Genomic DNA, 20,088 nt, shown 5'->3' on the forward strand with positions numbered 1-20,088 from the left:
AAGAACCAATCGACATCGAGGTGCACAGGACAAGCTGTGAATCACATGTGGAGAAATTCAAACACTTCACTTCTACCCGAAGTTTGTGCCGATGATGTCGTTCAGAAGGACGATGAAAGCTCCACGACCAAACCATCCAGCTCAGAGAACAAACCTACATCAAAATCACCCACCTGAGCTACAAATCTTCTCCACCACTATTTCAAACTAAAAGACCTGGAAAGTAGATCACTTGTTGTATATATTCATCTTTCAAGTGAATAAACATTATGGTAAACAAAACGGATATTTCCTTCTCGTTTGTTAAATTAAAGGATTAAATTCACTAGAGATGCAGTTAGAAATTATTGCGAATTCTTATTTAGCACTCATTAAATATAAGAGGTTAGTATTTTTTAGTAAGGTTGTTTTCTACGGGATAGGGGTGCTGACCCCATGCACAACCCTCCTCCTTTGTGTGGGTTTTGGACCGTCAGTAACCCTAGAAGGACCGTAGCTTACACAAGACACTAAATGTCCGTTGACAGGATACCATCAACAAGAACCTACTATGGGAGAGAATAAACTAACTCCCAGTTGAAGAGGGAATTAGGAAAAGACGATGGAAGTGAATAGAACACACATTGAGGAAGTCATTAAACTGCATCACGAGACAAGCACTAACTTGTAATCCTGAAGGGAAACGAAAAAGATGAAGACCGAAGAACACACTGTCGAGAATCGGAAGCAGACATTAGAAGGATGAATCAAAACTGTAAACAACTGGAAAGGATTCTTCAGAACAGAGTTGAATGGCGAATCCTAGTGTACAGCCTATGCTCCTCGAGGAGGGGTAACAGGCGTAAGTACCTAAGTAAGTAAGATATAAGGGGTATTCTCAAAATTATCAATTTTCTTCGCTGTGTGTTTGGGAAATATTTATTAAAACAGAAAGCTAATTAAGTGTTCACATATGAATATATTTACAGTTATTGTATTCTATAAGTTTAATTTGCATTGATTATAAAGCACAAACTAATACTTCCTACATTACTCTACTTAAAAATTGTAGGTTGTTACAGCTCCTTGGGTTCGTGGTTCAACATCTCCAGTTGTTTACCCAACTCCATGTAACTATCCCACTATATACAATACAGGTATTAATCGTTCAAGAGGTTGTATAGCAAATCCTAATGCATGTTGGTCACCTACAACCACTTTATGTAAATCCCCGACTTCTAATCATGAAGATCAACGAAAATGTATGCAAACACCAACTACAATGTATCATTCATCACCATCACATGGATTTAGAATATTACCAACATTTGGTGTTACTAGTAGTTGTGTTGGTGTTGGAAATAATCGATTATTTGATTCACCAGTTTCAAGTGTTAATCCATCTTTCACTGGACTACCTGGTGGTTTTATTCTTCAGAATTATAGTTTACAAGATGATGATGATGATGATGATGAAGGCAATGGAATATTTCAAGATATAACACCAAATAATGAGATCAATAATAAAACGATGAAAACTAATAATGAAAGACAAACTCTACAGAACCCAAAATCAGAACAACTATTTTCAAAATCATTAGCTAATAATCTTCATTGTCAAAATAAAGTACCTGAACCAGATATGACTAAATCATTCTCATCATTGAAACGAACAGCTATTAGTCTTGAAGAGCTCAATGATTATAAAGATGAAATAAACTCTAAAAATTGTAAGTTTTATAAAGAGGGTTTTTTTATTTTCTTAATCAAATTAAAAGGTAAATAAATCATGGGATTCTAAAGGCCACAATGCTTTTGATGAAGTTTCATTCTCTTAGCTAGATGGTTTGATCGTGGAGGTTGTACTATTCTCCCGAACAACATTATCAGTAAAAAAAAATCAGGGAGAAGTAAAGAGTTCGAGTTTATCCACATATAACTCAGCTTATCCTATACACATCGATCTTGTTTCACTATTGTTGACCTGTAACTTGTTATTCTCTACTTCTCTATTTTGATTGTATCTCCCTTTGATATGATACTTCGTTCTACAGTTGTCCATAATTTTTCTGAATGGTTGATAAGTTGTATCGATTTCGACGTGTTTGTTGATTGCTGATTGACCTGAATGCCAAGCTTTTAGAAAATTTTCTCATGTTCTTGATATACTCTCTTTTCAAGAATTCAACATTTTTCCACTCGACTATGTGTCCACAGTTGTCCACATGCAGCGATACAAGTGACGGTTTGTCATGGAGTTTAATCACTAATTGATGTTCGTGTAGGCGAAGATGAGGGAGGAGTCCACTTTGTCCGATATAGTGTTTTTCGCAACTCCACCTGAGCGTCAAATATTCTCCAGCACTTTCCTGTTTGTAGATTATTCTTCAAAATCCAGAAGAATATGTACATAGATTCTACTTGATGATAATATCAACAATAGAAGTAATGACCAATGAAAGTAATTTGTAGTACTGACGCTTTTAATAAATGCTTAAAAAACTGCACCCAAAAATTTCGTTGCTTGACGTAAGATAATTTCCCGTTGTTTGTGGGATTCTTATATAAAACAGCCGTTTCTCAGATAGAACGACCTGGATATAGAACTTGTTTGCATGGCTTATTATCAACTGCGATATTTTAATTTGTACTATCAACGTGTCACAGTAAGCAATACTGAACGTGTCATTCTTAGTTCTTCTGTACATTTCAATCAGATGTATTTTTAGAAGTCTGAAAGAACTTTCAAAAGTGTTGAAGTAAATCTAATTTGTAACCCGCTCTGTCATTAGATTACATATAGCTTGTCGTTAATCTTTGGCCACCAAGGTGGAACGGGTTTTATGTACACACAACTATCAATATACATCAATAAAACTTCATGGGTGAGCTTTCTTACAGTTTATCAACCAATCAGTTTCCAACAAGATAGTATGATTTGAAGGCTTTTAGTTCAATAAGTTTTATATAATGATGTCAAACTTTGACTGACTTACATGAGACTAATTCAGAACTTTTTCTACCTTCCACAACTTGTCTCACTCACTTAATAAATATTTTGGAGATCAATTTTGATCTAGTATAAATTCAGAAATAGTTAGATAATGCCTACGCTAATTAAAATCTATTAGGTAATACTAACTCAAACACTTGTTACAATACAATGAAAAGACTAGGAATGATACCTAAGACGATTGTTTAGTCATATTTGTGACTATTTAGCTAGATGTTCAAATATCCTAACAAACGATGTATACATTCGGTCTTGAACTCAACACCTTTCTCTTAGAATACCAACTCATTATCCACTAAACAACTAAGTCCAGAAAGCCACTAGATTTTATACATTCATGACCAAGGAATCAATTATTTGTTATGAAATAAATATATGGTGATTACTAACAGGCTTTCAATGAATAGCTTAAAAGCTTCGGAATAGACAGAAAAGTTCTTATTCAATGTTAATTTACTTCAGATATTTTTCAATCGTTGAGATCATGAGTCAATTGAAGCTAAACCACCATGGAAAACCTGGAAGCACTGGAAGGCCGTTTCGTACTCACATGAGAATCCTCAGCAGTGCTCACCCACGATCCCGCACGCCGCACTTGAACCCAGGACCTTTGGTCTCGCGCAAGAACGCTTAACCTCTAGACCACTGAGCCGTCCAACGGTGTTAATATCTAACTTCAACCGATCCACGCAATTGAGCGACACATCCACCATTGTCTTCAGTGAGCTACTATCTCACAACAGACCTGGTTGAGCTCCACTGGTCACTGCTCCTCACTAGAACTCGTGGATGCGCACTGCTGAAGAATTTCACTGTAGGACAAAACGGCCGCCCTGTGCATCCAGGGTTTCCATTGTGGTCTAGCTACAATTGACTCACGATCTCAACTATTTAAATTAATATAATATCCACAAAACCCCTTCTGATATTACTCCAGACACTTCAATCAGCGTCGCATACTGTTGAGCATAACGACGCCATGACTAAATCAATCAAACTTATCTTACATTTTAGATTTTAATTAAAGCATTGTTTTCCTTAGTGAATAAACAGAAAAACATTCGGTCCAAATGCCTTTGGTTAAACATGGGACTTACTTACTTACTTACTTACGCCTGTTACTCCCAATGGAACATAGGCCACCAACCAGCATTCTGCAACGCACTCTGTCATGGGCCTTCCTTTCTAGTTCTATCCAGTTTTTGTTCATTCTTCTCATGTCTGTCTCCATTTCTCGGAGTAGTGTGTTCTTTGGTCTTCCTCTTCTCCTTTGGCTTTCAGGATTCCATGTAAGGGTTTGTCTTGTGACGCAGTTGGGTGATTTCCTTAATGTGTGTCCTATCCACTTCCATCACTTCTTCCTGATTTTTTCCTCCACTGGATGGAATCTGGTTTGTTGTCTCCCACAGCAGGTTGTTGCTGATAGTGTCTTTAAACATGGGAATTATGAAAATCAATGTTCAATTTTACTCATCATTTCACAAATGAAACTAATCTCAGCATGTGTGCATAAACTTCAAATACCATTGTCATAAAATTATATATAAAGCAATGAAGAAAACATTTTAGTACTCCATGTATCTATTTTTGACTGAATAAATAATTAACTTCATATATAATTCAAATAGAACAGAAAAGAACTATTCACCGTCATTCCAATTATGGGTTATGTTCGTCAAATTGATTCTGTGGCAACAACTTGATAGTAAACTATAGATATATATATAATTTATTTATGTATATATTATTATTTAAACACATAAACATCGGTACAAAGGGGCACCGAATACATATGAGCCATACAATAACAATGAGGTTGTGGAGAGATAGAGAATATGAAGTGCATATAATAATAAAAAAGAAGAACGGCGAACAGAAATTCGTGTATGAGAGTGAAGTAATAGGAATGTGGTAAAGCAGTTCAGTTGGCAAAAATATGATCAGAAAGAATTCGTCCAGTTAAAGAATTTACGTCCATTTTTTATGAAGAAAGTAAAAGAAAGTTGCAACAGAATGGTCACTGGTTTCTATTCTAAGCCATATCTGATAATATCTCTAGCCACTGTGTTTCACCATCTCTAGAACCCCAAACAGGGAGTCGGGAAGGAACAACAGAAGCCAGTCTTGTACAGCTTTCTTTCATACCACAACGACATGTCATACACTGACCACCTCTCCTCTTTTCCCAACTGGTCCCAGTGTCGGCGAATTATTGTTATTCTCTGGGATGACATTCTCAAAACATGTCCAAGCCACCGAAGTCCGGTGTTTGAACCCAGTACTTTTCTGTGTAAATGGGATAATCCAAACCATGACAAATTAAATTAAAATTTATGCCGTTTGCACAAGTGAATAGCTGCCTGAACTTTTTAGCTAAGTGGATAATGTGTTCGTGTTTAAAATTAAGGGTACTGGGTTCGAATATGGGATTGAACATAACCCTGAGATGTAGATGTATTTAACTAATGAGTCTGAAGTATAGAATCAATCGTACGAACTGAATTCTAATGCTAACTGCATTCCATCTATTCTATGTTTTAATTATTGTTCAGAATTCACTAATAATAAGTAAACATTATGTTTGTCTAAATTTAGATTATACAATCCGCAACCTATTGATTGAGAATCATATGAAACATTTTTGTTCTTAGTTTTTTTGACCAACTTTAGCATTTTATATCTGTCAAACATGATTTTAAGTAGATATCCTTTCTAATCAATATGCGTCTATCAATTTACTTGCTCATGTGGAACAGGTTATATTCATCTCCCAAAGCGATCTCTTTCACAATCCATCTGCAAACATTATCTTATCTGGCTCCCCAAACGATTACAAAAGTCAGTCAAAAGCTCACCTTTAGAGCATCTAAACAATTCTGACCGTTTCGCTTCATCAGAAGCCTTCTTCGAAATCATAAATATAGTCAGAAGGGTTAGCTCAATGTGAATGCAGATGAGAAACTTATGTGTAGCATAAACTATTGCTGTCCACTAGTTTAATCCAAACCTTTGCATGCGAAAACGGTATTTTCAGTCCCTCATACTTCTGTGGCTTTAACTATCCTTTCTATCTTCCATAACCAATCGTCTTTTATTATGAGAAGGGGTATTGTTGAGATTTAGTATTTTCATAGTTGAAAGCGTGAGTCAATTGAAGCTAGACCACCAGGGAAAACCTGGAAGCACTGGACGTCCGCTTCGTCCTATTGAGATATCAACTCACTGAAGACAACTGGTGAACGGTTGCTCAAACATTCTGGATTGGTTGGAGTTAGAAATAAACACCATCGGATGTCGGCTCAGTAGTCTATCGGTTAAGTGCTCTGGCGCGAGACTGGTAGGTCCTGTGTTTGAATCTCGCGAGGCGAGGTCGTGAATGCGCATTGCTGAGGAGTCCCACAGTAAAACGAAACGGCCATCCAGTGCTTCCAGGTTTTCTCTGGTGGTCCAGCTTTAATTGACTGACGTTTTCAACTAATCGTTTTTTATTTATTTTATCATTTCTACTAGTTTCCAATAATTTTCACAATTATTAACAACATTTGTATTGATTTCAATATTGTTAAGATCTTTACATGAAAATGTTATAAGAGATATAGTTACATTTTATGTTAAAACCGAAGAAAAATACAAAAAAAACTTTCATCAAAGAAAACAATAACAAGTCAGATATGTTTTACGTCAGTTCCAGACTGTTTGTATTGTATTGACTTCTAAATGACAACGTTAATCTTTAGGTTTGTAGTTAACATTTCAAACCAATTGTCATAGAGACAATCATTTCCTTAATTCGAAAGTCTCAATTGAGAAACTTGGAGATCATGGCTGAAAGATCAAATAAGATACACTCTGAATCCCATACTTGTTTCGGAACACGAAGAAGTAAATCTCTTCAAATCGTTGATTTCCAGTAATCTCTCGGTGTTCAAGTCATCCTAATGTCTATATTAAAAACCAAATGTATATAGCATAATAAAATTAATTTTTATACAAACATTATATATATCTTTACCCTGACTGTTTTCATGAAACTGTTTTAATTGAATGTTCAGTGTGATCATTATTACAATTATCTTCTTAACCATGACACAATTTCACTTCTATACTGTATTTTATTAAACATATTTCTACTCCTTTGGCTATAAGTCACTTCTTTGAAGCATATTTCTCTTATCCTTTCCTTATATGATCTTGAAATGGAGTAGTTTTTTAAGCAATAAAAACCATTGATAACCCGGAAGCATCGATCGACCATTTCATCCTAATATGGCACTTCTCAGCAGTAGAGTTAAACCATGTTCATTTTGAGATAGTTATCCACCACAGTCAGTAGAATATGGTCACGAACTACCGTTTGCGTTTGCGTGCTAGACCGGAACTCCTGAGTTTGACTCCCACATGAAAAGTTATAGATGCGCGTTTCTAGGGAAGTTCACACTAGGATGAAACCGCCGATCTCTATATACACTATGAAAGTTATGATTGTTAATTCTGAAGTTTATTATACGAAATTAGATTTAAAAAGGAAGTTTGTATTATATCCATCATATTTATTCTATGTTTAAACTGCCTTTTCATTACTTTATCTTACTTATTTTTTTAATAACCTTATAGATAGTCGTTTAGTACGTTTTCAACTAGCACAAAGTGATATACGTGAAAATGATCCTACACACAATATACCAATATCATCTAGAAATGAATATCAAACTTTAACATCATTTCATCGTGGTGATGATGATAATAGACTATTAAATAAAACTTCACCATTATTTTGTAGTTGGATGAGATCTGATCAACAACAACAACCGATTGAATCATTCTTAAATCCATATGATCAGTTAAATTGTAAAACACAATTGAAATCATCAAAACCAAACAATAATAATAATAATAGTGGGAAACAAAATCATACTACTACAACTAACAATAATAATAATAATAATAGTAGTGGTGGTGCTGGTGGTGGTGGCGGTGGTCATAGCAACAATAATAGTAGTAATATTCATACTATATTCCCAGATATTTTTCAATTACAACCATTGACACATTCTCAACTATCTGATAATCATGAAATATCATCATGTGAAAATTTATGCCAAACTGATGAGTTTTACATGTCCACAATCAAATCTAATAAGAAGCTTAATAATAATAATAATAATACTGATATGATATTCACTAACAATAGTAGTAATAAACTTATGCCTACATTAAATAAATGTAACATATTACATAATAATAATAATAATAATCATTCATTACCCAATTACCCAACAACTAATGAATGTACCCATAATTTATCCAATTGTAATCTCCCTACTAATGATATGAACAAATCATCAAATCAAAAAATTGGAGAAGAGAAAAAATCTAAAACTACACGTCATTCAAAGATGGTAACATTGATTTCACCAAAAAAAGATTCATCATTAATCAATGATCATAAGAATGATACCCATAATATATATGATGATAAAGGAAATACTAGCATAAATAAACCTTTAAATACTGAAGGTAGTTTTGTTTAAATTTACAATGATGTAATTAGTATGGGGATTTTTTTTTAAAAAAAAGAAAAAAAAGACTCTTTTTTTTCTCCCCCCCCTCTCTCATTTTAACTTCTCCCAATTTATATCCACACTGCATTTAGCTTATCTTTCTCTTTTTTTTAAAAAAAAAACAAAGAAAAAAAGAGGAAAAAAATATGAATAAAATCGATTTGAATGGAAACACGTTACCGATCCAATCGAAATTGTTCTATGGATTTGATGAGTGAAATGTAAAACTACTAATGGTTGTTGCTATGCATAGATATATGATTATAATAATTTTAAAAGAGATTCCATTTCAATAATTCCATTATGTAATTATTTATTGCATAGAAACCAAAAAAATTGTTCTTTACCCCCCCCCCTTGTATTGATGAAATCCAATCATATAAAAAAGTATTCTACAATATATATACATATATATATGCACTACTTGTACAGTCACAAAAAAAAAGGGGAAACCGAAAAACCTTAATTTCTTTGTTACCTTTATAATCTACATAGTTTACTCTATGGTTATTATTGTATTTAATTAACTATTTATTGAACATTGAATTTTATAAAATACATTGTGTTTTGAAAAATTATTTAAATGAATGTATATATACTATTTATGAATAAGATATAAGTAATATATTTATGAATTTTTATATATTTGTAAATAAAATGTAATTTTTAATAAATGAATGATATGTGTTTATAATGATGAATACTAATGGTTACTTGAATGAATTAAGTCAAGTTGTATTATATAGATATAGATACATTGAAGAATGAGTGATTTCTTCAGTTGGTGTTGTTTACTTATATTTAGGACTGGAATTGATCAACCTCTTATTGGTATATGTAAATCCTGTGAGGACTGCCTCGATATTGCTTGAAGTCATAAGTTTTATAAGTAAAGATAGATAGAGTCTAACAAGAGACTGATCAATTGAAGTTCTAAATATCAATGGGAAGATATAAGTAAACAATACCAAGTGAATTAAAACTTCACGATATTGCAAAAACAGATGGCTATACGGACTCAGTAGATAACGCGATGACTTTTGAAGCGAGCGTTACTAGGTTCGAATCCTAGAGTGAACATTAACTCTGTGATACAGGTACATCCAGATGACGGGTCCCAAATAGGACGAAACGCGCGTCTTGGATTCCATTGCTAGCCAATTTCCATCTTTGCTATAAAGCTAGTGATTTCTTGTTCTTATACGAAAATTAAACTGTACTCTATGTTTTCATCCAGTTTATTGCAAAAAAAGATCTCTATAAAAGAAATCGTTATATGGTGTTTAAATTGGAATGAAGTCGTTGAAAAAAAAGAATTTTAATAGGTAATTTGTTATTATCACTTATTCTCTGAAGAAGAGGCTTACACTGAGTTGCGAAACGTTAGAAAATATAATTTTTCTACTCATCTTGATATTAAAAAAATATTATACTCTTTATAACAACCTATTCAGTACTCAATTTATTTGAAATTATCAAATCAAACTTTGATAATGATACCTACATTTTGCCAATATATTCTCGAGTGAGGGCTGTGATATTGCCCGGATGCCAAAACGGAAGTATGTGTTTTTCTTAAGGGGCCACACACGGAACCTTTGACCTAAAGATCTGATCCACAAAGCAGTGGAACATCGTAAGGAGATGCAGTCCCATGGTAGCCGGTGATCAACGATTGATTCATACGCCATTTGTTCCCTCAGAATACTGGAGCCCATGTGCACCATTGGTTTGGAATCAGGGTTTTCCAACTCCCCTGGATGGACTTTCCATGTCCATCAACCCGGTTAAAGCACCGGACATTCGCTTTTCGTCCTCTCAATTTCGTAAACAACAGTAATGCGACGAGAAGGCAGTGAGTAGGACTTCCCTGTCAGAGGCTATATAAGCGTAGCCATGTGAGAGCATTTCGAGAGGGAGAACGGACTCTCCCCACTCTTGGCAGTACGAGGGCATTTGAGAGCGACTATTTATCGACACATTTAATTTGATGCTTTTAATATAATAGAAATATTTGTATACTGGTAGGGCAAACCATTCGTATACGTTAAATTTTCAATATTGGAAATTTTTAGGATAAAGTAGTTTTTAACTATTCATTAATGATGTTCACGTTCAACAAATGAATCATTTCATTTATTTCTGTAAAATATACATTACCTCATTGATTTTTTTTTAGAAAACATGGAGTCACCAACTCGAATCTCATGCTTAACTCAATACTAACGTTTTCTTGAAAGTTTATTTCTACAACTATCATAAATATTATTATTCGAGTCCCGGAGTGAACATCAACTCTAAGATGCAGGTACATCCAGCTGACGAATCCAAAATAGGATGAAACGTGCGTCTTGGATTTCACTGCTGGTCACCATCAATCTTTGCTTATAACGCTTGTGACTTAAGGAAATACGCACAGTATGCACATATTACAATAAGAGATTGAATAATTACAGTCCCAAACACTGATGGGAAGTGAATCTATTATGCTTTTTGTTTGAACGTTACAAAAATTGACATTTTTATATCAACCTAATACACTTTTCCATAAGCTGTATGACAATCAAAATTTTGATTCCGAATTTAGTTCACAACTAAAACGTTAATTTAGAAAATAACATGAATTTTGAAAAATTCTAGTCAGTTGACGCGGTTTATCAAAAAAGATAATCAATTAAGAAATACTTATATGTAATACAAATTCATCTTAGGAGGTTACAAGTTGTTACTTCCTTGATCAGTCTATCCAATAATATACAGGAGAAAAATTGTCTCGATCTACATTAAGGCCTTGACAGGATAGGTTAACTGGTTAAACAATTGACTGATCACTGGGTGGTGATCAATACCATGTATGTCACGTCCTTCTTAGTGCACATCGAATCTTATCGATCGCAGCCGCGGCCCGGATAGCTCAGTGGCAACGTCTCTGACTGTGAAGCTGGGTGATATGGGATAGAATCTGTCAGGGATTACATGTTCACCTCGCTGACGACTGCTAAGTAGCACGAAACGTAGATCCAAAGTTTCCTCTTGACCACCTCCAACCACCATCTTAATTGGTTTAACCTTGACACTAGAATGTGTGAGTACGAATTGACACTAAATACCTTGATTAGAGAGACGAAATTTATTTTATCACCTGATTGGTTGACAAGCGAGAGAAGACTAGCCAACTGGAACACTATTTGATTTATTCCAGCTTCCGATAGCCAATTCCGATTCAGATTAGACATATCAATAAATAGATGACTAACATAACCACAACGTACAAGCAATTAAAAAAAATACAATTATGCCCAAACTGGTTATAAGTGTAAAGAAATGGAATACCAAATGTTATGTTTAAATTATAATAGCTTCGTAACAAAAAAAAGGGTATAACAGTGAATCATACATCAAACGAAAGCTTATGATTTATAGGATAAACCAGGGACAAAACTAAATTTTAGTATACAACAAACTTATAATAAAGTGAAATAACTTCCCCAAAAACAGCTTCCGTTGTTTGTCATGACTTCTTTCACTGTTCACACCACAATTTCTAAATTTTCAGCCATTATGATCGAGTAATTTTTACAAAGTACACATATATTTCATAATTCTAAGAAATAAACAACTTTTAAAAATATTATACTTAGAATCAGAAAGGGTTTTTGGGAGATTTCTGTATTTTCATAGTTGATATCATGAGTCAATTGAAGCTGGACCATCATGGAAAACGTGGAAGCACTGGACGGCCAGTGGAGTTCAACTACGTCTTTTGTGAGATATCAACTCACTGAAGACAATTGGTGAACGGCTGCTCAAACTTCGTGGATTGGTTGAGGTTAGATATTAACACCGTTGCATACCAGGTCAGTGGTCTATCGGTTAAGTGCTTTGGCTCAAGACTGGTAGATCCTGGGTTCGAATCTCGCGAGGCGGGGTCATGGATGCGCACTGCTGAGGAGTCACACAACAGGACGAAATGGCTTTCCAGTGCTTCCAGGTTTTCCATGGTGGTCTAGCATCAATTGACTCACGATTTCAACTATGAGATTATACTTAATTAGATGAAAATGGTACAGCTTATCATTACTAACATTCTTACTAACAATGTCATTTGTGTGGTCTTCATGTTAAATGAAAACACTTAAAGAACAGAACGAATTAACTACAATGTCGTTTCTTTTTTAGAATATTCTTCTACTTATAAAGTACAGTGATCCAGTTTCTATTACAACACTAAAGTACTAAAAAAGAAAATGTAATTTATAACTTCAATGACATTTAATAGAAAATATCAAATTGTCCATGTAACTTCATTGATAATAACTTAATCCGGTGTGTTTTTCTTCTAAACATTAACATTGATTTATATAAGAACTTTCGTCTAAATTAGAGTGAATAGTTTCACAGTATTTGGGCGCCCAGTTGATGTAAGACACTAAATAGGAAGAAGAATATATTTGTAAAATCTCAGCGAATGAATTTGAAGTAAATCCCAGGTTTCGCTTGGCAATCTGGTCCAAAGTTTCTCAAGGAAATAAAATCAAACATCAAATTATCGAATATAAATAGGTATATGGTTTTGTACTCGTATGTGAATCCTCAACAGTGCGCATCCACGATCCCTTCTCGCGAGGTTCGAACCAAGGACCTATCAGTCTCGCATGCGAATGTTTAACCTCTAGGCCACTGAGCCGACATCCACTGGTGTTAATGTCTAACTTCAACCGACCCACGAAATTGAGCGACACATTCACCAATGTTTCAGTGAGTTACTATATCACAACAGACATTGTTGAACTCCACTTGCAACTGCTTCTCACTAGAACTCCAGAAGGTATCTCGTGGAGCCAGTCACTAGTGAGCATATGTTCTCATATGATATATATATAGATATATATATCATTATTGAAACAGATCTAGTCTAATAGCATATAATCTATATACACTTTCCCCTATGAGTTAATGATTATTTAATGTCCAGTTTTACAACTTTTAGATTAGTAGAAATTTAAATGGTGAGTTATCATTTTGAGTCCAATTAAAGTTACCAGAATGGATAGGAAAGTTAAGTCCATAAAATTCAACTGTTAAAGTCCTAAACAGTTGAGTGAACAATGTTTCGATATATCATCTTCTACACTTTCCTTTATTCATTCATTCATTCATTCAGTTTTAGGGTACTTAAACCAGTATTTCCTTAATAACAGGGGATGGAAACCTGGACAAATATTTAGCTCCTCAAATTACCTGTGAGATGTAAAGCCGATTTGCAGTCAATTAAAATTCAGGTGATATAAATGATCGATTTGGTTGTATAAAACAGTAATGGTTTAGGGTTAGGAGTTAGGGTTAGTAATTTAGGATCAGAAGACAAGGCTAAGACTTAACAGTAATGGGTAAGACCTGGCTGAAAGAATGCAATGCAATCATATGGCCCAATACTGATGTGATTAGTTCTTCGGTTTCAAATATCAAAACATTTGAAGTCACCTTTACAGATTCATAAATCATAGTACCTATTCTTTAGGTATCCTCTGTTTATCAATTTTAAGCATTTTCATAAATAAATATTCGTAGATGTTAATTAGTTTCTAATGAGTTACAAGTTATCCATCATCGCCTTTTGAATATGGTGTGCAGACGGCCAGACGTCCGTCTAGCTTCAATTGATTCATGATCTCAACTATTAAAATAAAAATATATTGCCCTGAATAAACATCTCTCTTATATTCTATAAGTATATATGTAGTATTTGTATTTCATATACTCATCAAAAAGAATAATTACTAGAATAGATAATTGAAACTGACATCTTTCATTCAATGATCAATTTTTCATTTCTGTATATATTTCTTTTAACATTGAAATTAGTTAATGTCAACAATTATAATAATACAATTGAAGAAGATTGAATACAAAGAAAGAAACTAACACTGAACAGAAAGAAATAAGATTGAAATCGAAGAAGTCTATTAATGATTACATAAATACACAAACACTTGACAGAAGCCATTCAACAAAAGTATCATTATGGTCTATTTAATGTATAATAGATGATTGATTAGAGTATACTTTAATATATATATGTATTAGTTCCTAAGATTGATATAATCCATTCAAGTCTATAAACAAGCAATTAGGAATTAAAAAAGATCGACTGTGTGTATTCATTATAATATCCTGATAAATGTGGTCATTATTCACGAAGACAATTATCTATCCTTCATGAAATCATGGAGTACTAACGCTATTGTAGTATCTAATACTATATGCTTATACTCTTACTACTTCTACCACTATGGGATATGAATCGACAACTCCATCTCTGTGCTAATGTGGTATGGCAACTCGAACTGATGTACATACGTACGAAGTTCTATGTTGTGACTGACTGACTGATATATATCAAGCCCATATGGGTTATTCTAGCTTCTGGACAGACCCTTTTTATTCTTCTTTTTTTTAAGTCACATTTTTACCTTGTCAATTATTCGCTTATTAACTTTGACTGTTTTTATTTGAGTGTATGTGTGTGTGTATTGCTTATTCTATTCATCGCATGTCTGTAGCTTATTTTTTTGTCTGACTATAAATATCGAGTCATGCTTGATCAAATCGAGTTGCCTTATCCACTTCACTTCGCTTTCCCGATTCTTACAATGAATTTGTGTTTGGATAAACGAGTGCTTGAAATAAATTCATTCAATGTCACTTGTATTTGTCTTCTTATCACAGCCGTCACACAAATGGGGTTAGACTAGGTAGTATATGGAGTTAAATAGAAGATTTATGTTCATATCATCGTCATCTGTTCATCCAAATTGGAGTTAGACTAACGGGCCACACTATAAAATGAACTCAAGTATATACAACTAGATAAGAATTGATCAATTAAATTCATCCTTGTTATAGAACAGCCTTATCGTAATGTCCAACGATGACTATAGATTATGTTTATTGTTGAACTATATGTTAGTACAAATAAATAAACAATAAAAGTCTGAATGCTTCTGGTGGAGTTTCGTTCTCTGAGCTGGATAGTTTGGTCGAAGAGGTTTCTTTGTTTTACGTAATAACGTCATCAGCACAAATTTCATTATCAAAAGGGACGAACTAAAAAACGCCTACAATCTGATGGACAATGTCTTCGATGGTATAAAATTCATAATGAAAAATGAGTCCAACAAAAAGCTATTATTCGTGGATGTATTGGTCATCAGAACCAAGACAGGAAAATAGGATGGCAATCTTTTTTCTAGGAAATTACTTGGCTAAGACAATATACTTTATACTTCCTGTTAACATAAAACAGAAAATTTTCGTCGATAACTCAATATTGTGACGTATTAAAGTGGCTGATAATAATTGATGTAGATTTTCTATCAAGTGGACCAAACAATGGAACGAATTATATGAAAATTAAGAATGTTGTGATAGAAAAGAATTCGGGAAGAAACCTTTTTTCCCAATCGGCGATTGTGTAGCAAAATTTCTGTAAAATGAGAATAAGAGAAGTGAGAATAAACCTTGACAAACGGATAAACTTCCAAAAACCATTATACTCGCACAAGTTTCATAATTTCTACAGAGAAGAGCTCTTGATATAAACAGAGTCCTTCCTAATTGATTAGAAACAATGCTTCGAAATCACAAGCTCATTTTTAAAGTAGCTATTGGTTCATCCCCATAGTACAGTTATGCCAAATTATCAACACTTCACACGAAATCAGCCCAAAATCAAAGCCTACTGCATTCTGTTCAAACAATATGCTTATGAGATGTCACCAGCAATACCACCTAGTGGCATTTGGTCGTGTATAAGAATCATGATAACAATAAATGTACAGTCAAATATACCAATGAATTATATATATATATATATATATATATATATATATATATATATATATGAGGTACTTCAGTATGAAATTACCTGCATATGACATTCATTAGACAACATTAGCATAATATTCCAAATTACGAAGTGAAGAACTACTGTTGGGATTTGAAGGTTTTTCGTTACAGATTAACATCACTTGAGGAGTTCGACCATAATAGGTGTCAGGCACTTCACCAGTGATAGTGCTGGATGAGTGTTGAGTTATACTGATGATTGACTGTAGACGAAAATAGGAACGATTTATTACCAACTCGGCGATTTAAAGGTTATGCTGTCGCTACCAAAAACAGATGTCCTGAGTTCTATATTTGGTGGAGTTGTCGCTGCACATTTCTATAGGAATTCTTGCATTTAAATGAAACTATTATATAATCCCTTTTGACTTACAATGATTTCCTAGCTGAAGTCAACCTATTGAGGAAATCTCCAAAACCAAGTGACAGGAAAACTCTATGTAAATCCCGGAAATAACGACACGGACCATCTTACATAACATGTAATTAATTTATATACAGAACTAAACACTTGTATCAGAATAGAGTTTTCGTAGATATTGTGGTAAATTTTAATACCTGAATTCATGAGTGGATTAAAGCTAGACTACCTTGGATAACCTGGAACCATTAGACGGCCGTTTCGTCCTCATATAGGAATCCTCAGCGGTAAGCATCCACGATCCCGGACGCGGCACTTGAACCCAGGACTTTCAGTCTCGCGGGCGAACGCTTAACTTCTAGACCCCTGAGCCGACATCCAACGGTGTCTAACTTCAACCAATCCACCAAACTGAGCAACCATTTGCTACTGTCTTCAGTGAGTAACTGCCTCTACAACAGACATGGTTGAACTCCACTGGTCACTACTTCTCACTAGAACTCCAGAACGTACTGGGACAAAACCGCCATCCAGTGCTTCCAGGTTTTCCATAATGTTCTAGCTTTATTCAACTCATGAATTCAACCATTAATAATCCTTTTTACTCAATATAACCAATACATCGAAATTTTTATTTCAATATGTATGTATGTTTATGATTCTTTCCCTCTTTCTCTGTTTCTCTCATTCGAACATCAATAAACACAAGACATTCAATTTATTTTTATAACCAAAAGAAAGACTTGTATTTCTATTTCCTCATTACATAATAATTATAGTTAAGATTTAACAACAACAACGAGAGAGAGAGAAAACACACATGTAATTAATTTTAATAAAAATCAATCATGTTTCATCTTTAACACGGTTTATTTTTGAGTATCTGTTTGTGAATTTATATATGCATATGTATGTATGTATGTATGTGCGTAGGTGTGCTGTATGTAGTGTGTGTGTGTGTGTGTGTTAATGAATCCATACTAGTTACTTACTGTTTAGCATTTTAACACCACCTGAATCCATCCATACATTACGTGTATATAAGTTGGCATATACACATTTAAAAGTCACACACACACACATACACACGCATACTGATTTCATGAATTATCACCATGGTATGATGCATTGATAAACGGATATATATATACACATACACATACATACATCCATACATACATACATAGATTCCGAAAACTTTGAATTTCATTTTCCGCCATAGATTTCTTTATGTCTTTTATTCTATTATAACAAACAATAACACCTTTTTCTTTCTTCCTGAATTTAGCTTCTAGTATTCATCTTATAAATGATTATATTACTTATATTATGATTATGTATCTAGGATACAACATAATGATGTATAATGTCGTTGTTGATGTTGTTGTTGTGAGCTGTTAGTTGTTTTTTGTCTATAAATTAAAAAAAAGAAAAAAAGAGAGAACATACCTAATAACAAAACAAAACTGATTAAATCATGTTTGACAAAACAGGATATGTTATTGAGTTATTTAATTAATTAATAAGTAGTATGTTTCTTTATGTAGAAATTGATTTTAACTCTTCTTTATTCTTTGATTAAAGAATAAAAATAAATTATATTTTTCCCCAACTATATTAAAGATTAAATTCATTCAGTATTATTTGTTTGAATCTGCCCATTGATATTTAGGACTGCAACTGGTCAGTCTCTAATTGGCATATGTGCATACTGTGCGTATTGCCTCAATATAGCCTTAATTCACAAGCATGTAAGCTGACGAGTCCCAAATAGGACGAAACGCGCGTCCTGGATTCCACTGCTAGCCACTATCCATCTCTATATTAAAGATTGTAATGAAAACAATTTCTGTTGGTAGGTATGCATCCAAAGTGAATTGTCTCAACTTGCGTCATTTATGGCGTAGATGAGATATCCGTCAAGCAATCAAAGGACGAGTTAACTGGGCAGTAGTTCGTTCCGTCTTACTTTATGGCAGTGAAATGTGGCCGCGAAAAGTAGAGGATATTCGCAGGCTGCTAATATTCGATCATAGGTGTCTTCAAATTATTGTTCGTTTATCCTGGGACCATTGAGTAATTAATGCAGTTGTTAGGAAACGGGTACTAGGTAAGGATGGCAAATCAATTGATGAAGTAGTGAAACTTCATCAGTTGAGATGGCTGGGACACGTGTTACGTTTGCCCAACCGACGTGCAATGTTTCATGGTGTAGGAGTTGGTTGGAAGAAAGCTAAGGACGGCCAAACCAGAACGTGGTACAAATCCATGAAGTCACTGACAAGTGGACTGAGTCATGTTATTAGATGCAGACTACCTGCTTGGGATCCGCGAGATGATAGCAATCGATGGTTAGAGACCTTGAATGACATGGCTCAAGATCGTTTACAATCGCGAATGTGCATCCATTCTTTGTGTTCTGCCAAAATCTAATCTTCTGAATTCTTCATGTCTCTATCTCTTTTCTCTTTCCAAATTTATTTCACTGAATTATACTCCTTTAACAACATCTTCAAACACTAATCTTCCACATTCATGCTCATACTCTTACTACTTCTACCACTATAGGATTAATACATTTATTGTTAGTGGCATGGACACCTTATGACGCCTAGTGAACATACTAAATAAATAAACTTGTTAGCTTTTAAGTACTTTCCTCGATAGAATACCAATGTTTCTAAAAAAATTCATTTCCATTTCACTATTGTACATAAATAGTAACTTAGATGTATACTGTGCTTTCACTGTTAGCATAGGTGAACTCAAACATTATTTCTGTTAGTTTTTTTGGTGTTAAACACCTCTAGGATGATTAAATATATTTCTTACTGTGAACTTATATTACTTCGGTTACAACTCACTACAAAATACAGAAATAAGCAGTCTATCATCACTGGAATGAGTAATTATTACTCATTATATTTAGTTTGAAGAGTGTCTTTTAAATGTTGAACCACTCAACAATAATAAAATATCACGTGACTGGCTTCAAGAAATATTTCCTGGAGTTCTAGTGAGAAGCGGTGACCAGTGGAGTTCAACCAGGTCTGTTGGGAGATAGTAACTCATTGAAGACAATGGTGGATGTGTCGCTCAATTTCGTGGATTGGTTGAAGTTAGACATTAACACCGTTGGATGTCGACCGGCTCAGTGGTCTAGAGGTTAAGCGTTCGCATGCGAGACTGATAGCTCCTGGGTTTGAATCTCGCGAGGTGGAATCGTGGATGAGCACTGCTGAGGAGTCCCACACTAGGACGAAACG

General features: G+C 34.1%; 1 protein-coding gene and 1 non-coding gene across 2 annotated transcripts in view; both read left to right on the forward strand.

The window, feature by feature from the left end:
• Nucleotides 1-20,088, forward strand: part of Smp_149120 (putative insect origin recognition complex subunit) — a gene marked incomplete at both ends in the record, with an annotated part of 67,229 nt that overhangs the window by 11,340 nt on the left and 35,801 nt on the right. Inside the window, 2 exons of the mRNA XM_018797312.1 lie at nucleotides 1,052-1,709; nucleotides 7,607-7,840. Of these exons, the coding sequence (XP_018652366.1) occupies nucleotides 1,052-1,709; nucleotides 7,607-7,840 (892 nt within the window). The remainder of the gene's footprint in view (nucleotides 1-1,051; nucleotides 1,710-7,606; nucleotides 7,841-20,088) is intronic.
• Nucleotides 18,592-18,732, forward strand: Smp_tRNA_00840_Sup_TTA.1.1. The gene has a single exon. It is a non-coding gene (tRNA).

This window comes from Schistosoma mansoni, chromosome 4 (genome assembly GCF_000237925.1).
Source record: "Schistosoma mansoni strain Puerto Rico chromosome 4, complete genome".
Classification (NCBI taxonomy): domain Eukaryota; kingdom Metazoa; phylum Platyhelminthes; class Trematoda; order Strigeidida; family Schistosomatidae; genus Schistosoma; species Schistosoma mansoni.